The 25187-nt window shown below is 47.3% G+C and overlaps 1 protein-coding gene across 13 annotated transcripts; it reads right to left on the reverse strand.

Annotated features, from left to right (window-relative positions):
* Positions 1-899: 899 nt before the first annotated feature.
* On the reverse strand, positions 900-23950 carry EXOC7 (exocyst complex component 7). Of its 13 annotated transcripts, XM_037408736.1 has the most exons (22): positions 23780-23950; positions 22881-22946; positions 21608-21792; positions 20844-20949; positions 20085-20307; positions 18237-18404; positions 17194-17205; positions 12298-12390; positions 11249-11317; positions 9790-9935; positions 9316-9468; positions 8519-8617; positions 7861-7923; positions 7479-7545; positions 5025-5063; positions 3908-3973; positions 3338-3458; positions 2817-2912; positions 2474-2537; positions 1882-1923; positions 1568-1701; positions 900-1154 (listed from the first exon to the last, which is right to left on the reverse strand). In XM_037408736.1, the coding sequence occupies exons 1-22, from the start codon at positions 23837-23839 to the stop codon at positions 1052-1054; spliced, it is 2175 nt and encodes a 724-aa protein (XP_037264633.1). In that variant the 5' UTR covers positions 23840-23950; the 3' UTR covers positions 900-1051. The 13 variants fall into 13 exon arrangements, with proteins under 13 accessions (XP_037264633.1, XP_037264643.1, XP_037264686.1 ...); XM_037408746.1 differs by lacking the exon at positions 17194-17205; XM_037408789.1 differs by lacking the exon at positions 12298-12390.
* Between the last annotated feature and the right edge of the window lie 1237 nt (positions 23951-25187).

A 25187-nucleotide genomic window follows, 5' to 3' on the forward strand; every position in this document is an offset into this window, starting at 1 on the left:
ATTTCAAGTGCTACCATGGGCAAATAACGCAGAAGATCCCACAACAGAGCAAGCAGCAGGACTAAGTGAGGTGGGGGCAGGAGGTGCCTTGCTAGAGACCACAGAAACAACATACGAGCGCCAAAGCTCTGAAAGGTGTTGCTGTGAAGATGGCAGAGTCCCGCTCCTGCAAAGCCTGCTGGCATCACCCCAAGGCATGCGGGAGAGCAGCACTTGTTTCTCATGCGATGCCCATGGGTTAAGTGAAGGGAATGGACTTGGCTTGCAGGAAAGAGATGCAAGACAAGACAGGAGACAAAGAAAAACAGGGAAGGAAGAAGGTGCTCTGCAGAAATCAGCATGGGAACACTTCTACACATGCTCTGCCCCAGGTCAATGAGGAACAGCACCTAGTGAGGACGCCACCCGATTCTCACTGCTCTTGTCATGACTCCAGCTTGCCATCACCCTGTCTGCTGTTGCCTCATGCAGGCCAGAGAACTGCTACTAGGATAGCTGGTGAAATTTTGGGGTAAAACATTCCCAGTACACAACTAGACTGCAGATCTGCCAGGCACCACCACATCACAGAACCTGCATCTCGCCCTATCATTGAACTAAAGGACAGTTACAAGTAACTCTGTGTGACAATCCTTTGGGATCCTACAGGACTGAGATTCCCAAAACCCATCAGGGAAGCAGGCACCACCATTTGGAACTGACAGCCTCCTGCCCTTAACAGGAGAACCGTGCTCATAACAGGGTTTTGTTTGTTTGTTGTTTTTTCCCCACACTCACCATTGTCTGCCGCACATCAAAGCATCAATATTTATACCCGCGCCTGAAGATTTGCAAACCTAAGAGCCCACACAGCAGCCTTTGCTCCAGATCCAAAGGAGGAGGCAAAACCAGCCAGGAGGTAGTGTTTCCACAGGTTTATAAATCTGATAAATACAAGTATAACACCCTGCCCACCACAATGGGGCAGGGGAGAAGGGAAGGGAGTTCCAAAGGTTGCTGAGAGAGTTCTGACTTGTACTTGGCAGCTGGAGAGTACACAACAGCTGGAGATTTATGCCGATGTGTCAAACAGCTTCTCAATCATCTCCCCCACCTGGTCGACCTGGTATTTGATGTACTTCTCTGGGTTCTTGGTGAAGGGCACGTTGCCATATCTGCAAAAGAGGACAACCCACAGGTGACGAACAACAGGAACACAACAAAGAGACCCACTGACCCCTCCTCTGTCACAGATCAGCTCCACTCCAGCACGTCCCACTTGAACCTGAGAGGGTATCTTGTAGAGAGCAAGTGACCTAGTTACAGCTGGTCTCCCGAGTTCTACATGAATAGCCCAGGGTGGCTCAGAGCTTTGCGCTAGCTAGAACATCTGCACTCACCTTGACCAAGGAACCAGGGTGACAGCAGATGTCTGCAACTAGTGGAGTTCAGCTTGGGGATAGTTTCTCTACCTTGCATGGTAAAACAAGACAAGACAACAGAAAAGTGCCCCAGCTCAGGCTACTCTAGGCCCCAAAGACCTCAGTAAATCCAAAGAAGAGAGCACAACGCTGCAAGAGGTTCTCACCTGTTCAAGAAGGCACCATAGGTCTCTTTCACAATGGTTTTCTGTGCCCGGCGGATTTTGTCCCGTTGCTCCATGTCTGGGATTGCCCAGGCCTTCTGAATCTTACATAGCTCCTCCAGCCCGTCGTTAAAACCCTGTCCGAAGTAAAACTCAGTGAGCGCGCTATCTGCAATCGTGTCTCTATACTGGGTCTGATGTTCTTCCCCTCCACTGCTGATCACCAACAGGCAGTCATCTCCTTCAGCAGATCTTTCATCTGACTGCCTGTCCCAATCAACCAGGGGATGTTCTTAGGCCATCCAACACCTCCTTACCTTAAACCGTTCCTTTATCATCTGCCTCTCCTTATCCTTGAGCTGCAAAAAGGAGGGAAAGGATTTTATTTAATCTCCAGAAATAAAATTTCCAACATCAATGTTTGCCCACAAATCCCCATCCAACCTAAGTAATATCCTACCTACTTGGCCTGAATTCCCTCTCCTAAAGGGAAGAGAGCTGCAGCGAGCAGCACACCCTACATTCAGCAATTGGCTTTTATCTGAAGTAGGTTTAACAAGGGTAATTTTCAGACAAAACAGACATAAAAATAGACCTCTTTTATGCTTCCAGCCCTTTCTAAGGGGAGGTTCTGAACATTCTGCAAATCCAAAATAGAAGCATCTGCTCAGGTGAAAATACAAGATTAGAGGCAGAGATTAAAAGACTTGTATGAATCTGGGGCAGGGAAGATTACAAGGCAGCGCTGCGCTCCATCTTGTTCCAGCCACAGTAGTCATTCTGCAGAGCAACACTGGCATGAGACAAAGGAGTTTTCTGGGATTATTTTTTTTTTTTTTTTTAATATGACAAAGGAAAAGTTTGTGGCAATTTCTATTATCTGAAAACCATCCTTGCCCATCCTCTCACCTTCACTCCTGGTTGAAAGACAGGTAGATTTCTCTCCAGGATGTAATCTGTCACCTTCAACCAGCTGCAGGTGAAATGAGACAGGAAAGAGGCAAAGAGGAGTTACTCATGCCTCACTGGAACATCAGTCTTCACCCATGACCCAAAGGCCACCCCAGACAATACACACCCCAAAACTTTCCACAGTAACCCCTTCAAGTCAGATTAATCACTTGGAAAGCAAAATACTTTGGGTTTAGACAAGTTTCTGGTTTAGGCTAATCTCTCCCACTGCTCCAGCAGCATTGGCTCCCAAGCTCTCAAACCAACAAAACTAAGGGAACTGGAGAGGATGTCACCTGACCTGCGCTGGTAGGTCTGGATCTGCTGTTCAATAAGCTCCCGGTAAGACCTCTCAGCTGTCTTCTGTGTCACAGCTACCAACTGGATCAGCTCAGATCTGAAAGAACAGAAAACCTGAGGAAGCACCTGAGCCAGCTGCTCTCAGAGCTGCTTGCAGGATGGAAACATTTCAAGCCCTTATAACAAATACTTTACTGCCCTTTACAATAAAATGGACCTTGAAATGCACAAACTGGGACAGAGAAGCTACTCTAAGTTACTTTCCAAAGCTACATCCTCAGTCCTCCCAAGATCAAAGGATGCTCTACAGCCTAAGGCATCTCTGATGCTTTTATCTTCTGCTCTTGTGCAATGTAATGGTTATAATAGTGCAAAGCTTTCAAAAGGGCAGTTTCAAGAATGGAAGAAACAGCAGAGGTGAGACAGGCCAGCAAATAAGTGCACTCAATGCAGAACTCTGCTCCAAAACCACGCTTAGAATTAGCCTGGACTTCAGGGAGATTTGCCCAGATACACACTTACTTTTCCAGAGATTTCAGAATGTAGTTGTAGTTGTTGTGCAGAAAAATAGCACTCAAAGCTGGGTCTTCATAAACCTTAGATTTACTAAGAAGGTTAAGCTGCAAGTTGCCCAGTACTTTGCCTTAAAGAGGGGAAAAACAAAGAACAAAAAGTTTTGCACTGAAACTTCTCATTCCTGACAATTCAAACTGAGAGCTCGGTAATGTTGCGGTGGGCCCACAGCAAAGTGAACAGCAAGCCCCAACTGCACGTGCAGACAAGGGTATAATTACGTGTACTTAAACCTGTAACGAGCATTACACTGATCTTTACTCAGCTAGTCACCAAAACTGGTGACAAAAGCTCTGCAGCACAGCAAGTTGCTGCACTGTGCTTTGTCTTATCTAACTGTAACAGTCTGAAACTTGCAGTTTGATGCTTTTTTTTTTTTTCATCCCTCCCATCAGACTCCAGCTCAAACATGGAAAGATCACATGGACTAAGAGACACAGCCTGTGCTCTTCACCCAGGAAGAAAACAAGGGAAAGACAGCCAATGGGGCAGAAATGGGAAGGTGTGCAGAGTACTCACAGATGTAGGTGCTCAGCAGACGCCTACTGAACTCCAAACTGTAGCTACTAGCTGAAGAGCTGGTCTCTGAAAAGAAGAGAGTTGTAGGACAGTTAACACAGCATGGGGAAAGGGGGTATGTGTGGTCAGCCTGCCTCTATTCAAACAAGCCTCATCCCCGTTGCTATGGAGTTAGTGCAGAGCTTCCGTTGACAGTGAAATTAGCTCCCTGCTTCAGTGCTACTTGTCAGCGGCTTATCCAGGGTGAGGGTGCAAGAGCTCTGCACCCCTCAATCCTTCTATCTGCATCCAGTGCTGAGCACCCCAGCAGAAATCTCTCCTTTCCTTCCTAGTGCTCAGACTACATCCTCTTGATCAGAAATAGAGTCATTAAACACATCTTCCCCATCCCTCCCCCACCACCTGAAAAGGGTTTGTAAGCACTAGAAACTGGCAATCAGAGAACAAACGAGCTGGAGCTGTTAACGGCAGGCACGCAACAGTAACTGAAACAAGCAGAAGGGCTCTGGAAAGCTTCAGCCATCCCCATGGTTGCTGACAGGCCCTGCTTGGCTCTCTATGAGGGACTGTGCCAGCATGGGAGCCTGCCCTTACAAGCAGCGACTCCATGCTGGCACATGTCCCTCTGTCTATGCATAAGGGATGGCTTTCTGCCCTCAAGGGCTTGTGGGCTTGGGTCCCACAGGACACATCGGGTAGCTATCTCCTCCTCCCCTCATCAGTTTGGCAGCCAGGCCTAGCTCGGGTGGTCCAAGTTCATAAGCACCCCATGGGAAAGGCCTCCAGGCTCCTGTTGCTGGGAGTTGGACAATAAGGAGCCAAGCACACATGGGATAAAGCACGATACCAGCTGGGCCAATTTGCTACCTGTGCCAAACGGATTCAGTGCCATGAGAGTGTCTTTAGCCTGTTTCAGCTCATGTGGCATCCCTCATTGTCTGCTGATGACAAGCCCTCCCTATTCTCTCCAGCCCGCTGGCAGGAGTTACTCACCCTCCCCTTTCTCCCTTTTCAATTATGTGTTAATTTATTTACCACTCCTGGAGGATAAAGAATTAACATACATCACCAGAGTCCGAGGCAATATGAACAGGTATGTGTGGGTAAGTCTGCTTACCTCTGGGATCTAAAGGAATATTGTATGTGTCCCCAAGAACTACAATTAGGCAGAGAGACAGGGGAGGGAGGAGAGAGAAAAAGAAACGCAAAGTGCAAAAAGACAGGTTAGAGACCACCATCCCTTTGAGAACAAAGCAGATATTAATACAGAGCAGCCACAGACAGCTACACAGGAGAGCAGGCAGGAGTCCCTCCAAGGCCACAAACAGAGTGCAGATCACAGAGGAAAGGCAGATTCTAACCTCCTTCCCCTGCTAGAGACATTTTTTGTATTTAGCAAGACACCTCATTCCAAATGAGTTCAAACTCACTTTCGAGGGAAAGCTTCCCCTCATGCCAGCAGCAGTTTACTGGTCCCTGAAATAAACTGCACAGCCATATATAACCTTCCCAAGAACCTCAACGAAGCCATCCCACCCTCACTCTGCACTTTAGCATCCCCCCATGGCTATACAGGGCCCTACAGAGCCATTCAGCGGACGGCAGCAAGGGATTGGCATCACTGCATTTAACTGATCAACTTTCCTTGCCTTCAGTGGTAGCAAAACCATTACAGAAAAAACTCCATGTATTTCCCACCACTTGGGATCACTGCAAGAGTTATCTAACCCAACTCCAGATACCCACACCTGAGCCAGTAACTGGAAGCTATCATTAGAGATAGTCACCCTTGGCACAAGTCAGCATCCCAGAGATGCCTCTGTTTGCAGAAGCAACTCCCCTCTTAAACTCTGCAGACATAATCACCTGTCATCTGATGATGCTTAGTGATGTTAGGTCCAGTGCCAGACAGGGACCACAACTTTACCAACATTCAGTAACCAGTGTCACTGAAAATGAGAACAGCTCTGCCCTGAGCAGGTGCCCTATGTTGGGTCAGGCCTAGCTCTCAGAGCAAGCGACAGAGCTGCTTCTGCACGAGAACAACATTGGCAGAAAGCAGGGAGCATCTGGCTGCAAATGGTCCCTCCGGCCCAACTGCAGATGGAGAGAACACAATTTACAGTACTTGAGTTGTGGGTCAAATCATGCATGGTTCTGAAGTACTACATGTCAGCCCAAGTTACCAGATCTGTTACAATTACACTGACTTCAAGCTTTAATAATTGAACAGACAGCAAAGAGGCATTTTTCTCAAGCTGTCTTTACACAGCAGGACCCCTCTATACTCAATGGGACACCCAGTCACAATTAAAAAGAAAACAGCTTGTGTCATGGATATGGTTACATTTTGTTATATGACCGATATAAAAAATAAAAAAGCCTATATGCTACCTTTTGAATCAGCTCCTATAACTGACCTCTATAGCATGACAATGTATCAACACTTTGAAACCACAGCGCTGACACCACCACACAGGGAAGCACGTGGGAAACAACTGGTTTCTCCACGAAAAAAACGAGACCACCTCTTTGACCAAGGAGAGGGAGTCAAGGCCTGGGAGGCAGACTCTGAGCGCACTGAGCTTGCAAGTGGAAAGGGCGCAAGACAGTGGCTAGAGGAGGTGTGGCAAGAAGCAGAGACATCCCAGCTTGAGTTAATTTAGAACTGGCAGAATTTTCCAATCAGGAACTGGAGATAACAGTCTGGAGGCAGCTGTAAGCTTCCCTCTTCCCCTGCTCCTAACAGGCTCCCTAACCCTCACCAAACACCAGCTAGTGGCCTGTGGCCCCTCAGGTCCCTGTGGCCCCTGAATCTCCAGTTCTCCACCTCTCCAGCCTGCTCTATTCCAACCTACTTGAAAGCAGGAGCTCTGCCAAGCCTGAGGGCTCACTACAGAGCTGGGAGCTGCTGCTCTTACGGAACAAAGAACCACACTCTAGCCAGTACGCAGCAGCATCCTGTTACATGAGGCAGCAGCTCTCAGCTTCCGATCTAGGTATTTCCTTCTGGAATCAGTCTCTTTAGCGTTCCGGAGAGCAGAACTAAAACTTGTCTCTCTGTTAGGGCATGTGGCACACTAATAACTCATGAGTCCCAGCTTGACCATGGCTAGATGCTGAGAATATTCTTGCTGCTGCTGTTATATGCTGACCAGAAGATGTGGCAGGGAATTGTTGCGACAATTCGTCAACACACAGCCTAACTAAAGGTAACTCAGCTGGATCAACCGCCCTCACTCCAGTAGAGTCACAGAGGACCAGCCCAGTGTCAGATCCAAAGCTAAATGACTAAGGTATCCTCTCTTGATACCACATAGCGGATCAACAATAAACATCATCCCAAGTACCTGACAGGAGCAAGGCCAGCAGGGAAGCTGTATCCCTTGGAGTTCTCCAGATAACCAACTACATGGTCATGGCAGGTTGGAGGACAAGACAAACCACAGGGTGAAGGACAGGAGGAAAACAAGCTCACAGTGCACATTAAGGTTTGATCTTTTTAGGGAAGATGTTCAGACGATTTGGGGAAGGAACTGCATGCCCAAACAAGCCCCATGCACGTGTGTACCTTGTGATGCCAGCATGGCACCCGCCGTCTCCTGGAAATCCAACAACTGCTGTAGGAAAAGGATAGCCTAGAAGCAACGGAGGGAAGTTACAAGCAACTGACGTTGTGTTTCCTATGGTCTGCTATTAAGAATCATGAGGGACCACTTGTCCCCCCAAACTTAAAAGCCTTAAAGAAACAAATCACTACATTCCTTTGAGTTCCTGGGTTTCACCCAAACAGTCACATCATGGCTTAGCAAGGACAGCTAGCTAAACTCTCCACGGAAGCCGGTTACTTGCCCTTCCAATACCAAGACAGCTTAACTTAAGAAATTTCCCCACTGCTCTTTATAAAGGTTCTTCAGAAACTGTTTTTCCACAAATAATGGTTTAACACATACGTTGCTGGTGAGTTCATGAACTGTCCCGTCTTTTGGCATGTTATACTCCTTGTCTGGATCATTCTAAGAGGGAAGAGTCAGATGTAAGGTAAGCACATGCGGAATTTGAAGGCACCTACAATATAACTGCTGCTGCAAGTGAGCCACATCCTCAGACCTGGCTCTTGCAGTGCCATCTCCTGGTGCTCAGAAACCACAGCTCCTATGCACCAGCAGCTCAGAACCATAGGGGTTTGTTCAGCATGCGACCATCAAACATTCAGCCCACCCACCAGGCAGTGCATTCGCCAAGCCAGTGATACACAGGGACAGTTTAACAAGAGTCCTTCAAAACTTTAAGTCAGCAATTTTCCTTTCTTTTTGAATAGGATTAAATTCAGAGATCGACTTGATATCTGCAGAGGGCTGGAAGTTTATGTCAAATCATTTGTTGTATGCCTGTTAAGGCTCTTAGGCAGACACCTCCTGTATCTGAAGTCAGTACCAAGCATTTGATACATGCAGCTGACCATCCAGATCAATCCAACAAGGTCCTGCTCTAGATTCAGAAACTATGTGTTCTCATGGAAAGCTGAAAGCTAAATTGGGGCTTCTGCTCAGAACCCCCACCTTCCAAGCCTGCTGGTCTTGCCAGAGAGAACATTGAGGAGAATCCTACCTTAATGTTGTCTGCAAACTCTTCCAGTGCCTTCGCACCAGTGGTCTCCATGGAAGTGATCAATCCTGGCAGTTTGTTCTTAGTGCCTGCTGCAGTTCCCTGGAATGGTTCCATAACAGATCAGAGAAGGAAAACAGTATGTGAACTTTCACCCAGCACCCATCCTCCCTGATGCCCCACCCCAGCATCTCATTCTCAGTTCTCTGTGTGTCAGGAGAATATTTACAGTGCTACCACCAACACATGAAATCCTGCATTCTTCTGCCAGCCAGAAAAGGAAGATGTTGTGACCCTAACGGTGACCAGGACTTGCTACCTCTCATGTTTCTTCTTACACAGTACCTGATATAGGAGGATGGTGCACCACAGTCACCAGCTGGAAGCAGATGGAAAGGAGCTTTGCTAAATCTGGATGCCATATCTGATACCTGGAGAACCTTGTGGCACAGTCCAAGCAGGCTTCCTTCAGAGCAGCCCATTGTCCAGGCATCAGCGAGCATAGTCTAAGCTAAGCTCAACAGTATCAGAGATGAAACACCTCAGAGGCTATGTACGCAGCAGAATAATGTAGACTGTCCATCACTGGATCATGACTTGAACTGAACAGAACTGCTGCTGAGATGCTGAGTTGCTGGCTGACCATCACAGAAACTAGAAAGCTGCATTTGTGTCACTTCCAGTCCATGCTGGAGAACAGAAGCAGCACAGCTTTGTTCAAAGCCACTGTGATAATCCCTTTCAAAAAGTTCTCCAGACAACCCAAGCCACAGGACCCTCTCCAATCCCGTCATGCTTACCTGCAAGACCTGGTCAAATTCTGGCTTCATCTGCTTAAGGTGCTTAAGGATGGGGAAGATTGTGAGCACAGCTGAATAGTCATGTCGGATGATGGCTTTCCGGGCAGCTGAGACAATGTTATCCCCCTCCATGATCAAGTTATCTAATGATTCCTGCAACAAAGCCAAAGTGTCAGAAGGAAGCAGCATGATTTTTGCCCAGGCAGCACAAGGGGCTTGATGCAGGATACCCACTAAGGATGCCAATTTAGCTGATTGGTCATTTGCAGTACCCAGTGACTGACTCTGAGCACAGGTTCTCCAGGGCCTGGTGCAGGCCCCAGTTCCTTAAACAGGTCCTGAAGGACAATTCTAGCAGAGGTGGTGCTCTTGGGCACCCACAGCAGGTGGTGGAATCTACATCCTCACAATGAGGGGAAAAAGACTTTGTGCATATTCTTCACAAGAAAAGCCAAGCAGAGGTGCTCAACTGACCTGGATGAGAGAGTCAAAGGTCTTCTTTTGGTGGTGCTCTGGGACAATTTCTGTCAGGAGCTGGTATTCACTCTGGGCCAGTTTGACAAAGGCACTAACGCAGTGAATGTACGCATCAATCTCAATGTCGAAGACATCATCCCTCCCTGTAAGGGCAAGATGGCTTTAAGAGAGAATTCACACTGAGCTTCCAGTAGCTCTGCTCACTCCAAGGCCTTGGTTTACACAAGGAGCACAAGGTTCTTCTGGAAAAGGTTCTGGCTTTGCAACCATCCTTGCGTGAGAACAAGAGTCATCTCACCAAACCTGCCCCTGGGTTTGTGCATGGGAAGCTACACATACCCTGCAAGAGGCATGCAAAATCATCTGCTGTTCAAGAAACAGACACATCAGGACACCAGCTCTTCCCAGCCTCATGACAGAAGGCAAGTCTGGAGCTCTTCTGGGATACTAAATTTAATGAAGGGCTTGAACACAGAGTACTAAACTCAGGAAGGTCTGAGGTAAATTCTTCAACATCTCTGCTTGTATTTTTAGAATTCTTTATCTCCATCCATCATGCAGATGAAGAACTGCCATTTTGCATCAACATTCCTGGGAAATCCAGGCTGTCCTAGAAAGCAGCCTCTTCCCACAGGCCAAAACAGAAGATAAACAGGCAGATGGACATTTAAATCCTATGAAGCAGGACTATCAGCACAGCTAGGTGAGCAATCTGCCACACAACGCTGCATACAAATGCAAATATTCGAATAAAGATCCCTCAAAGAACCTAAGTGGCAGGCATGAGAAGTGCCAGTACGATACAAGGGCCCACACCAACTCATGCCAACAATCATCTGGATGTGTCAGCAGGACAGACACAAGCAGACACACAGCATCCTGTATTACTCAGACCCCTGTAGTAACCACCGCAAGACAGTAAGATTACACAGAGAGGCCTTCTCTAAGCCACAGACTGCTGCTCCTCTCCTCCCAGCAGCATATGCAGCTTTTGATGGAGAAAGAACCAACTCTTCTCTGCACTGACAGGCCCCTTGGGTTGATCTTTTAAAAGGTTATGGTCAGCAGGGACACACAAATCTGACGTGGTTTTACAGGCCGCCTGCAGTGGGGAGTGGCCCACTGTATTACTGCATGTCGCACGTGGTCCCTTTCCCGTTTGCTTCACTTCAGCATCAAACAAGCCAGTAGCGACCTATAGGAAAGTGCCCCTCAGCATGGTGGCCACCAGTCTTTGGTTGGACAAAGTTGGGGTTCCCTGTTTGAGGGCTTGGGGTGTGTGTGATTAGTAGGAGTGAATTCTACTGAGAAGAGCCAGAGCTTCTTAGTCAGAGAAGGCCCATGCTCCAGGACTGCCCACACAGACGAACAGCCACTGGCTACAAAACTACTGTGAAACATGCTGAAAAGAAGGGATGTTAGCCAGCTTGTTATGAAGTGACAACATGGTACTTACCCGCAGCCGGCCCATGCTTGTCGCTCAGGGTATCGGAAAGGTGTTTAACTCGTAAATCATGCTCATGACCTAGTGAGATGTCAGCCGGCACAAACAGAAGGCGCAATTTATCCAGGGTGGTTACAGCACGGATGCTCACACTGGCTGGAAGCTGCTTCAAGCTTGGCTTATTTGATCTGATGGACACTTTTTTTCCCTATACAGTCCCAGGAATGCTACCTGACCAAATCCCTTTGTTGGGCTATGTAGCAGTAGCAACCCTTTGAAACCTGATGAGAAGTGAGAGTTATTTGTTGGGCCACAGGAGTCCCTTGAACCTCCTGCCATAAGTTCTGAACGGGACAGAAATCCAATTTTTACTCACAACCATTACAAATCCAAAAATCAAAGCCCATCTCCTGCTCAGCACAAGAATTTACACACACACACCCCCAAAAAAAATGAATTGTGTTGATCACCTTGGATTTAGTGGACTACAGTATAGGTGCTGAAGAGATCTACTTTGGGTACATATGTAGCAGGAGGCAAAAAGGTCTTACAGATGCTTTGAAGCAAGTGACCCCTTCTCCTTTATCTGGTACAACCTCTATAAGCAGAGGAGATTAGAATACGGAAGACAACCACTTAGGTAGGTCTCCACGAAGATGACACACAGGCACAATGCACCAAGCTAGTTGTGGTCTGACACTTCAGCATCAGGTTTGGAAAGGTCACTACGAAACTGAATGTCTCAAAGTCAAGAAAAGGGAACAGAAACACCACAAGCAGATGTCATCACAGGAGAGCTTCCATTAGCCAGGGGGCTGTGGTGGGTCAACTGCTTTAAGGTAACATCCTTTCCACCTGTATTCATGTTTACAAAGACTTTGAAATTCAGACACTAAATTCAGAAAAATAATTTGGCCCTCCAGCATCAATTTGGCTCCCCAAGAATAGCTGTACCTATCCAATGCTGTCCACCAAGCATGAGGCTAATGGAAGTCCCACCTGGAAAAGCAAGGCTGATACACAGAGAAAGTCAAGAGTGAAGTAGCCAGAGCTGTGATTACCTTCCATAGGTATGAGGTTAGAGGCCCCCTTTTTCCCATCTAGACCATGCTGAGAGTACTGTTTCAGAAGGTTCTGAGCCTTACGGATCGTGCCTGTCACCAGAGCCAGAGAGAAGAGACAAGAAGACCTAGAAAATGAGTGAAAGAAAACAAACCCAGAACACCAGCCCTCCACCAGCAAGTCACCTGGGCCCAACAAGAGGATGCTGGGCACCAACGGGCATGCTCAGTACAGGAAGGTGAACCCCAAACTCATGTCCAAGTGTGCAGATACAATGGCATTTCCAGACTGTTTCCCTGCTTTGAGGGTGAAGGCGTGAATTCCAGCCACCATTACAGAATCAGGGAGCGCTCAAATCAGTTTCATGAAACGGTATGGCTGGGTGAGAAAACGTGATCAGAGAAGGGAAGCAGTGAAGCACCCTTCCCTCTAATGAATTTATTTAAACCTGTACTCCGCATCCAAGCGCACAAGGTTTGTTGCTCTTCCTCAGCTGCGGAAGCAGGGCTTTGCAGTACAGACAATTCCTGTCCAGCAGTACGTTGCCTGCTCCCCAGAGCCACAATCACAGCCACTTGGTTAGAGCTGCAGAAAGAGGTGCCTTTCTGAGGGGTATTTTCAGAGCGTAATCAATACAGACCCATCAGGAGCCCCATAGCCAAGACAAGGAACGATCTCTGGAAGCAATAAAAGGGTGACAACCTCTGGGCTCGAGAAAGCAACTGCAGCAGCAATTCCCATCACAGCAATCACAGGATAATGAATGCTGCCCACCCATGTCTAACTTGCATTAAGTCACCCTAATCCCCAAGACACTTCTCTTCTAAGGAACTGCAAATCAATTAAAACCATGGAAAAAAAAATAACACTGGGTTAAAAGATTTATACTTAACACACACAAAAAACAGACAGAACTGAACAAAAGCCAACGCTGGATATAGAGCTAGAAAGCACAAAACAAAGCATTAATGTGACAACTGAAGACTAAGCAATGTTTCCACGTTAAAAGGTTAGTCGTCATGCAACAAGCTACAATTATCACAAGCACATGGACACCCTCTCACAGCAGAGCTTTGCTGTTGCCTGCACAACAGGGAACAAAGTTTTGGGAAGGTAGAAAGAGTTTCTATAGGAGATTCAGATGAAACAACTGGGCTGAGTAATTGAAGAAGATTCCAGGAAATAAAAATGCTGCTGGCAAAATTAAGAATTGTTCTTCTGCTTTAAAGCAACAAATACTTCAGACACACACAAAATCCCTACTTCAACCAGTAACTGTGAGCCACACTGCAGCCTGGAAATGAGTATTGGCTGCCCATATGCTGAGGATCGCTGTCCTGAGGGGAATCCTAAGTACACACTGCTGGAGAACAGCATCCCAGGGTGCAGGACAGCTTCATCCCATGAAGGGATATGCAGCAGAGGGAGGAAACTTCACACCTCCCAGACTGTGCATCTCTAATGGGGGAGAACAAGAGAGAGAAGTTCCCACTGAATTACCAAGCTGCCTTAACCTTGTGCGCTTAACAGAATGTGGTTCCTAAAGAATGTTTCACTGGCAACATTTTTCTTCTATCAGTTTGGAGCGTACTCAACCATTTAGTGGAGAAAAAAAAAATCATATCCATAAACCACATTCTTCTAGGGGGAAACTTCTCCCCTACACACCCACACCAGGGAAGGTGGGAAGACTTAAGACACCCTTGCTGTGCTGATGCATTTGCTCCTAGCTTCCATCACATGATCAAATGAGAGGACTATGCCTCTTTTTCTAAGTTTCCCAATACTCTTCACACCCAACACTTCACTTGATTCTTAGCTATTTTCAGAAACCATAAGAGCTTGGTCACAGCAGCAAGTTCCTCTGAGCAAACAGGGCTGTAGCAAGCTCTGGAGATACACACTAAACTCTTCTGGCTGTTACTGTGGCCCAGCTGATGTAGAGCAGCTCAGCCCAGGTACTGTTCTTATCAGTTCTTATCATCTTTCCCACTTTCAAGCACCCGGAGAGGGGGGATGGGGAGAACAAAAAAACCCCAAAAAAACCCAACCAAAAAAACCACAAAAAAACCCTGTAAATTGATGTGAAATCCAAGCAGACAGTAAACTGCTGCTGCTGTCAGTAGGACCTTGCTTCACAGGTATGCAGTGCACGTCTCCACAGCCCACCCTGACAGCTTCTTCTCAGAGAGCTGAAATGCCTCTGCTGTATTTTATTTGCACAAGCACAATTACCTGTGTTTACAGTAACACACACCGAGTATTCAGTGTTCATGGGCATCACTTCAGTGCTGCTCTATCCCTCTTACTTAGCATTGTAATTAGGCTTTAACGGATTCTAGTGGAAGCCAAATGCTTTTGTTCCATGATTGTTTTCCCCTATTAGGCAGCTCACGAACCAAATGGGACTGTGTTTCAACTGCTAATGAAAACATCACATTCAAGCTAGGCAGTGACCAATATGGGAAGCTGGAAACAGGAACCAGGAACAGGCTCTTTATTCTGCCACACAAAGCCTCCACAGCCTGCCTTCAGGTAGCACCTCACAGCTAGGTCAACTGGAGCATTAAGTAAACTGGAAAAGGGCTCTCCTATAGCTTGAGGAGAACCCCCAATACCCCCAAATGTCAAAAAACACCTGAAACTTTTGCTCCTGTTGCCCAATTGTTAAATAAAGCAGCTTTTGGGTATACATGTGGCAGTTTTCCAATTACACATTTTTCTCCTGTTTCTCTCTTCCATTAGGCAGTTTTTAACCAAGCAGAAGGGCAACACGTCCTTTTGTCTTAAGTATGAGCTGCAGGAGTTTCTGTAAAACTGGCTAAAGCTCGCTGGCTTTTGCTTGTAGGCAGCCAGGCTGGGTGCCACATCTTCTGGCCCTGTTCTTCCCTGGCAATGCAGAGCTTCTGAACTACCTGCTGCTCTCCCGTCAACAAAAGAGCACTGGGTCTATGGGCATCACAAACAAGTGGTATTTCACGTGCCTGTATTTGCAGCAGAATGATTTGGGAATCTGAACATGCTTGCCCTCTAAGACAGACTGCTGACATTTCAAACAGCAAACTGCATAAAACAAAAAAGACCACAGATTTGCTTCATCAGTTCAACTTGACAAGTTTCATTTAAGAGAAGACAACTCTCCTTTTTAAGCATCTCCAGCAGTCAGATTTTCAACTGCATGCTCTAACAGGAGACAGCACAGGGTACACCAACAAATGAAACAAATGAATTTAAACCCTCTGAAATGACATATGGGTATGGAGCATGTTCTCCAGAATCCAATACAGTACCCAAGGGAGAGGGGAGATCTCTGCCTTGTTACCCTATCCCTAATACCTCACCTTCCCTTTAGCCTCTCTTCCACTTTTCTTTGTGGGTAAACAAGTTTAGTACATCAGATTTAGTTTGTTATTTATCCCTTGCATCAGGTTAAAAGTGTACATTGGGGTGTGCACTGGGATATTCTTCCTTAAGGACTAAGGATATCAACACACTTGTGGGAGTTGTGAGAACCCCCTTGACTGAAACCCAAATTGGCAGAACTTGACTTATTGAAGCAACAGCACAGAAAAATATTTTTTGTCCATAATTGAACAAAGGTTAAAACCAGGGGAATCAAACACCACAAGAAGAGTATTGCTATGAAGAGGGCCACTGTGCCAGTGTGAAGAAGGTGTAAGACTTCCACCTCAAGAGCTGTCCTTGAAAGCTGATGGAATTGCAGAAAAAACAGTGAATACCTGCACAAAGACTATTTTTTCCCCTCCATTTTTAATTTCATTTAAGTACAATTTAGTAGCCATAAGAGATGGCTGGTGTATGAGGTTTAACCACCCTGTTCTTCAAGAGCTACAGTCTGATTCTCTGTCCTTGTTCACGGAAGACTGGAGACAAATTAGCCACCATTTTTTCTTGAGATCAACAATACCCCAATAGATCATCTGAAATGCTCTTTCCTTCATACACCGTCAGCTCCATAAGCGCATTCAGACTGTGCTCTGTGCCTTCTACCCGGCCCATCTCACAAACTCCAATTAAACTGGGCAAAAAGACATGAAAATCTCCTGGAAAATCCACAGCCAAGACATTAACGGTAAGTAATTTTGTACGCCCGTACGCATCCATTTTGGAGGATCACTGTTTGCTTGTGGTCTCAAATGTGTGGGCTCCTTTCCATACTCTCTATGGGAGCATCCAAGATCTCATCCAAGAGACTCATTAAAAAAAATCCTAATTATTTTTAATCTGCCCATGAAAAAAAAAAAATCTCGATCCCTGACTATTTACCTAGAGCATAGGGGAGATGTTATCATTTGGCAGGCTGCTCAGAAACGCCTGCTGACGGTGCTGACTTCACAGCAATCACAACCCACAGATCTTTTCAATATCAGGTAGTAAATGAGAACTGTGGGACAAATCTGAAGCACCCACAACCCCAGTTCCCTACAGCTCAACTACAGATCCCCAGCTGGCATCTTTCCAGTGGAGAGCCACTGAACCACACAATTTATTTTTACCTATTGTAAACATGCTGCTGGGCTGTTCAGGAGCTGAACACAAGTGACTGCCCGCATGCTTAGGAGCGATTTTAAACACTGTTTTTCTGCCATCTGCAGCATAGCTAGTTCTCCTTAGCAGAAGGATACTGTTCTGCAACTTGTACATCAGCTTTCAGAAACAGCTCCAGGGCACAGCAGCAGTGGCACAGACCGATTTTAAAAGACCAGAGGGGTGATCTCCAGATGTCAGAGCCTGACCCGGGCAGCCCTCCCTCTCCAAATATCCCAGGCACACCCTCTGCTTTAGCAAGAAGAGGCCCAGCAAAGCCTCTCCACAAAGAGAAGTGAAGAGAGTGAGCACCAGGGCCAGCACACGCACACATAGACACACATTACCTGGGATGAGGACTGCATTCACATCAGGATTATAAAAATAAACACAACACAATTAAAATGGGTATTTCTTTTCTTCCCTTTCCCCACCCCACCCATTCCCAGCCCCTACTCACATTTCTTATTATTCTCCTGAACCCAGTAAGAGTAATTGGACAACACAGGGAAAAATACTAGGGTGGGAGCATATCAGCCAGGTAAACCCGCAGAAATCTAAGCTTTTCTGGCTTTCATCGCTATTACAGATGAGACAACAGGGTGCTATGACACACAGAAGGACAATATTATTGCACTGCTGTGGGAGGTAAGTGGTAGCTCTTGCTGGCCCTCCTCCTGGCCCTGCTCCCACTAGATGGCACATTACAGAAATGGGAACTCCAGTCTGCACTCCGGTACACTGGAGTGACTGGACTCATCAGCTGCAGAAAATGCAGCAAAACTCAATTATGTGGAGAGGTGAAATAACCCACCAGCCACATTCATAGCTCTTCCAAAGACAGGCTGAGGCAAAAGCTTTAACAGCCCTTCCAAAATTCAGACAGCTTTGAATCTCATTTCTGTAGGCACCTGCCTAGTCCCTATCTTAACTCCTGACAAGTTCTTAGTTTCCTAGCACAGTAATAGTTTATTCATAACTAATGACTAAAGTGATGTGGCTTATGACATCTGAGTTTTCAGTTTTGCTGTGGCACAGTCTATATTCCATATGCCAAGGCTGAGGACAGGTGTTCTCAGATCATATCCTTTTATAGCATTCTCGGGTCTCTTTTATTCATTTCTTTGTTAAGGCAACAGCTTTTCCTCTCCCTCTCCTCCCAGAGAACAAACCTAATGACTTGACAAACAAGAGACATAGCATCTGTAATCTCAGTGCTGAATCCAGGGCAGAGAAGAGATGCTTATCTCCAAAATCTCACCCCTGTTCCTGTCCTAAAAGCACGTTTTAGACACAGAGGCTACCTCAGCAGTGACAAAGCCTGCAGATATGTATTCAATATGCAGGCAAGATGATACACAGTACAGTGATCCCCCCTTCAGGGACTCACCTGGTCTCTTGATTGGCTTCTTGGTGGGGGTATCCTTCCTTTTGTTCTGAATGGCAGGGGAATAAGGCACCCCTGTGGAGGAGCTGTTCTTACGAAAATGGTCTTTCAGCCCCTTTATGGAGCGGTCAAGCTGGACAGAGCGAATTTGGAAGTAAACAGTCATGAAATCTAACGAGACAAGATAGAAACAAGGTTATACGCAAACAGGGAACACTATACAGCAAAACAAACCTTTCCTGTAACACTCTGTGCCCCTAAGAGCACTTACTAGCTTTGATATGGGACCCCAGGTAAGTGTTTTTCCCTCCCAGAGCCTCTCCTGTTTTCTTCAAAAACTTTTTCTTCCTTCCCCTGCAGTATTCATTCCAGCCCTCCCACCACATACAACATTAAGTCTGTGCACCGCTAGGAAGAGCACATCAGCTGTGAAACTAATGGGAGACATTTGTGCAAGACATTGTCAATTTAAGTGCTCAGTTTCTAGCATGAGGGACTTTACACACTTCTCAGGATTCAGGGCACTCGGGAACCTCAGGAACGAGGTGTTCACCATTTGAAAGCAGAATACAAACTGACTAACAAAATACACTATATATGCTTAAGTCATCTTTGATCATGAAAAAATTCTTAAGAAGCTTTTAAAGATGTTCATCGTGCTTGGTCAGCACAGTAATTCCCACTCAGAAGTAAATCATTGAGGTGGAGGGGAGGGTGACTCTAGTAGCTATGTGTCTGTGAAAGCACGTTTCCTCTAACAAGTCCACAGTCATTCACTCCCAACAAGAAAGTTAAAGGAGTATAAGGCTGTAGGCACACAAAAAACACATGGACCTGTGGGAATGAGTCCAGAGGAGGGCCATGAAGACAATCGGAGGGCTGGAGCACCTCTCCTGTGAAGACAGGCTGAAAAAGTGGCATTGTTCAGCCTAGAGAAGAGAAAGCTCCAGGGAGACCTTACAGTAACTAAAGGGGCTGGCAAGAAAGCTGGAGAGGGGCTTTTTACAAGGATGTGTAGCAATAGGACAAGGGGGAATGGTTTTAAATAAAGGAGAGTAAATTTAGATTAGGTGTAAGGAAAAAATTCTGTACTGTGAGGGTGGTGAGACACTGGGCTACTGGAAGGTGTCCCTGCCCAGGGCAGAGGGGCTGGAACTAGACAATCTTTAAGGTCCCTTCAAACTCAAATCATTCTAGGATTTTGATGCTGCCGAACAGGAAAGAAGACACATGCAGACTAAAAGTATTCTGTGCTGCCTTCCCCCAACCCTTCATCACACTTAATGCAAAGTGTTCTGTTCATAAATAGTTCCCAAGTAGGAGTAAGTGACCACTGTCTTGCATATTTATAACACCTGAGCACTAGATAGTTGCAGCTCCATCAGAAGGCATTACAGATGGAAGTTAAATGGATTTCTGCTTAGGACAGACTATGCATTAAGATAATTTGTGCTTTATTTACAAAGCTCTTCTCTTCATCATATCCACCAGGAGATCATGCTGTTCAACTGACAAACCATCACTTCAGCCTCACTACAAACACTGTAAGAAAAGCAACATTTTAAGGTGACTGAAAGGAGACTGAACTACTCATCTAAAAGGTGCCACTAAAGCAGTCACTAGATCTGCTAGCGCTGCCGGCTACCAGCAGCAGTGTGACTCGCAGCCTGTTAGCCACAGCAGCACCTGAGCAGAGGCTTCGTGGCTGAAGGCGTGTGATCTACAAGGCAAGCTGTGCAGCGCTACATACAACCCTCAACACCCTACTTTTGGTCCCAAACACGTGTGAAGTAGCTGGAAAGCACTCACCCGATACAGAACTACAAGGGAGCAACACACAGCACTACCAACCTTGATTCCTGCCGTTTTCCACCAGCCAGCCAGAAATGCGGATTATATCATGCAGGACATTCTCCGGGAGGTGCTCCAGTGACATCTCCTCCTGCGTCTCCATTTCCTCATCCCCACTGATCAGGTCCAGGATGAGGATGGGTGGGACCGGCTTGGTGTGTCGTGTCATCAAGCTGCGGAACTCTGATTCCAGGGACTCCTTGCCCCTCTCAAAGAGGGATTTCTGGCACAACACAACAGAAGGACAGAACCAGCACAGGGCTTCTGTGATCAGTCATTCATGATTATTTCTGCATAAGAATGTACTTCCTGCAGCGTTTCCAATCACTGTCAAGTATCACATCCTTCAAACTCCAACAACACTTACAACTAAGAGACTTTTAAAGTGAATTAAACAAAAAAAATGCTTGGGAGTTGCTCAGTCTTCAAGTGGGATTTAAAGAGATCTCTCATTCTGCTCAAGCAGTTGAAGGACTGACAAGAGCTACTCTGGAAGAGGTTCTATGAACTCCATCACACATGCAACATATGCTTTCAGAAGTCCTACTGGCACAATGCATAGAGCGCACAAGACACCACAAGCAGAAATACTGCTGAGTGCACTTAAACGGAAGCCCAAACAATCACTTCTTCAGCTGTGTCCATCCTTCACCAGGCGGCAAGCCCGTCAGCCTCCCACAGCAAGAGAGCAAGCACCAGGGCTACATCTGTCCCTCTCTCACCCATATGAGGTTCTAGAGTTCTAGACCCACAACCTACCACACGGTTCAGCTCCGGGCTGTCTGGATTGTTGTCCTGGAAGTATTCCACTGCCTTCTGGATTTTGTCCATGCAATTCAAGTATTCCTCCAGCCTCCCAGTGGGGCTGAAAATAAAGACAAAAATAAAATGCAGTGCCCCAGAAGCTAAGAAAGAAGATATCAAAGCAAAAAGTAACAAGGAAAATTTCAATTCCCTTTTCTTCAACTAGGAGATCATAGGATTCCCTTTTGCCTCCACTGAGCGCCACAGCAGAATACCCAATCCACCAGCAAGTGCAGAAGTACTGATGACTGAGCAGCACACAACTCTCAGCCTTGCCCTCCTCTTCCAGTCAGGCCCTGATGGGAAGGTAGAGGAAGCTACACATTCTACCCCAGAGAATGGCCATCACAACACCCTCCCCGAGACTGAAAGCAGGGTCCAGAACAGTTCCAGTTCATCCTGGATGCACCGACAACATCAGCAGGACAGGAAGAACCTTTGGGAAAAGGGTGGATTAAGAAGAGAAGTCACCAAGGCTCACAGGATTCACATGGCAGCATGTCTGCAAAACCTGGAAGAGACACCAGTGTAGAGTCTGAGCAGACTTTGCCCTCTGGGGATTACTGAAGGTCAAGTCAAGCAGCTTTATTGTAGACTGGTGGTGGGCAAAGAGTGTGGGAAGGGTTATACATATGATGTTATGAGGTGTGTGGAGTCAGCTCTGTTCCAAAAGTTCAATAGGATGAAGCTCCCCAGCAGTATCTAGCTGCCTAACTCACCCTTCCTTTATGATCTTCTCTGTGTCCTTAGCCACATGGTAGTAACTGATGACGTGATCCAAGCAGGACAGGGTCTTCTCCACATTCTCCTGCAAGCGCTGAAGGTTCTCTGTCTGTTTATGGACAGGGATGATGGAGTTCTCCAGCTTCATCAAACGACTTTCAAAGGAGGAAAGGATAGAAACCTACAAGCCAAGAGAGGAACAGAGAGCTAAGGACATCCTTCCACACAGATCCATACAGTAGGGTAGTAGTCAGAACAGGGTAATCTGAGACCTTCAGTCTTGGCTTCTCTTTTTTGGCTCCGCTACTAATTTTCCTTGGTTCCTTAGGTGGGCTCTTTAATCCCTCTATGCCCTAATTTCTATGAACAATCACAGAACAGATCACATGCCATACAGGGATGGGCCAACCTTGAATTAAATGTTTGTAAAGCATGAACATAATATTCCAACAGTACTAAGGAGGAGCAAAATGTTATTTGACAGCAGAAAACAAATCCACAGAAACTGCCTGGAAGCACCCGGGGTAAAAAGAGCAACAAAAGCATAAACCAGCTGCCACTCAGCACCATACCACTAAGACCCAAACGTGAAACACACACATGAAGGCACAGGACCACCATAGTGAGAACCTTCTTTTCCATCATACGCTTTTCTTTTTTAAAAAAGGACTGTGATATTGCTTCTGAAAGGCAGAAAATCTTAGTAAGCTCATAAAGGGTGCCTTAATGTCATCTTTTTTAGACAAAAACATAATTCTTTCAAGACTGACTCCTATGTTATGCTTTTCACACTTCTCTGGCAGCGCTTCTATAACTTCCTCAAAGCACTGAGCCCAAAACTGGCGATAGTATACTATCCAAGGGCTCACAAACAATTAGAGCACAGTAATTGCTTTCTACCTCTTAAACAGAACATTACCCAAATAAAACTCCAAACAAGACCTGACTTTATGAAGCAACAACATGATGTTGTTACACAAATTGTCTGGGGTCTATTAACACCTCTTCCCAAGAGAGAGGACAGACTGTAAAGAGATGAGGCCAACAGCTCATTTGAGCCCTCATCAAACTGGGAGAGAAGCTTAGGACTGCAACATTCATCAGTTTTCCCCTTTGACCAGCCACTGAAGTAAAAAACACAGATGCAGAGCAAGTAGTTCATTACTCTGCATTCCTCCGATGGGCACAATGACAGCCCTGAAAAAGATTCTCCTAAGAAAGAGCAAACCAAGGCCCAACATTAGGGCTGAACTTCAAGGACCTTCTTACCATGTTCTTTGTAAGCTGGTCACTCTTCTCAAGGCTTTCTTTGATAAAGGACAGAGTTTCTTCTTCCTGCCAATATGATGAAAAAACAGTCTTGAATCCTGAACACTAAGCTTTTAAGTCACTAAACATTATGTGTAGGTTTTTACAAGTCCTGGTAAATAAACACTGCAGCAAACCATGTTTGGTCTGATGCTGAGGCCACATTTTAATACGCTACCCCTTAACAGATATCAGGGCAGCTGACCCATGATCAGAGACATATAAAATTAAGAGTGATGTTTTTATGCATTATTCACATCCCTTTGATACCATGACCCCAGGAGCCTTCGCACACTAAAATCACAGCCCAATATAAAATGAACACTTCTACCACAGAGGCACACTGACTCAGAACACATGTTGCCCTGCCACAGAACAACACAAGTGTTGCACTGACACCATCCAAATCCCATACACAGCCACAAATGCAAGCGGCCAACACAAAGCAACCACCAAGGCCTGTTTTCAAGTCGCCGAAGCCCAGAGATAAGGGACACGGCACCCTGCAAAGTCTAGCCAAACAGGCTGGACCTGAGGACCTGAAAGGCGAGTCCCCAAAAGCTACCAAGCCCTAAAGTCGGGGGGGGGGGGGGGGCAGGCCCGATGCGAAAGGCAGATCCTTGACCCTGAAAAATCAGGGCCCTAGGCCCTGAAGGGAACCCAGGGATGCTGCCAGGTCCTGAGCGGGATGCCCAGTCCCTTAGGGGGGGTCGCAGAACGCTCCCAGGCCCGGTGGGGACCTCCAGACCAGTTCCCAGCTCCATCTCCCAGGCAACACGCCGGGACTGCGGGCCCAGCCCAGCCCAGTTCCCAGCCCAGGCCCCAGCAGGGCCCGCAGCAGGGCCCGACCCCAGTCCCACCTGCTTGAGTTTGTCCTCGATCTCCCTCCTGCGGGCCGACACCTCCTCGGTGGGGATCATCCTGCCGCGGGGCGCCGGGCCCACGCTCCGCCGCTTGGTCCCGCTGCAGACGCCACCGCCCGCCGGCCCCGTCACCGCCGCGGCGCCATCTTGAGAGCGGCACGGCGCGCTGCGCACGCGCGGCACGGCCCGCCGCCGCCCCGGGAGGGGCCGCCACCGAGGGAGCGGCCGGGCTGGCCCCGCCCCCCAGGCCGAGGCGCGGCCGCAGCAGGCGGGAGCCGGCGCATGCGCACTGCCTGCCCCGATGGCTAGCGTGGGAGTGGCGGGAAGGCTCTGCTGCCATCTTGGAGGCGTTGGTGTGGGCTGCCGGCGTGGCACGCTTGTTTTATCCCGGGAGGCCTGGCATCCCAAGCCAGCTATCCCCGCTGCGGCCAGGCTGAGGTGAACCACCTCCAAGCCCAATAGCAGCGACTCCCCGCAGGACACGGGGTCCTGAGGGAGGTCCGAAGCGACTTTGCTTACCCCCCTTGCTGAGCTGCTGGGGCGGCGAAGCCCAGGCTCACTCTGCCACACATGTGGGGGGATAAACAAGATGTAGAGGAAGATTATAGGGGTTAGGGCTCTGGGAAATGAAATGACAGAAATTTGAATATAAATTATGGAAACAGGCATTTGTAGGAGTACAGGTCACTCTACTCATGTCCTGCATCTATTTTCCATAAAGAAAGGCTACCACAGCAGGGAAGTTGCCATCTTTTCTCTCCTGCAGCATAGGTGGGGATGGCTGGGTCTGACATGCACCAGGGCAGTTATGGCGCTCTGCATCCTCATAAATAATGTCCAGCCTGGCGCAGGGAGCTGGCTTTATCAGTACAGCCAGTCCCAGCTTCCTGCTGTGTTGTGTTACTCGGAGGCAAGGCTCCTGCCACACGAAGGCACCCGTGCGTTCCCATCCATCTTCCCCTTGTCAAACAACCCCAGGCTCTGGAAAGGAGCTGAAATAGCCCAAAGGGCCTCTTTTGTTCAACGACTTCAGCACGTTTCATAACCCACCTTATCATGCTGCAAACAGCTGTGCCCGGGCTCTGGCTGCTGCAAGAGGCAATGCACAGCCAGGGCGCTGTGTTTTCTATGTGTGACATTGCCCGGCCATGATTGCCTGCCCATGTTTTACGGGGACACCTGCTAGAGGGGACCTTGTCCTGTGGGTATGAGAGAAGATCTCAGTCGAGGGTCAGTGCCTGGCACCTCTTGTGCTGTTCCCCCCAGGCTGATGTGATTGGGAAGATTTTTTTGCCTGTAGAGCAGAGCTGTCTTTTTTTTTTTTTTTTTTTTTTTTTAATAGCAATCCATGCTCTTTCTGCCAGCACTCAAAGGGCAGCGAGAGCCGAAAGGAAATCTCCCCTTA

Source organism: Falco rusticolus, chromosome 1 (genome assembly GCF_015220075.1).
Source record: "Falco rusticolus isolate bFalRus1 chromosome 1, bFalRus1.pri, whole genome shotgun sequence".
NCBI lineage: Eukaryota > Metazoa > Chordata > Aves > Falconiformes > Falconidae > Falco > Falco rusticolus.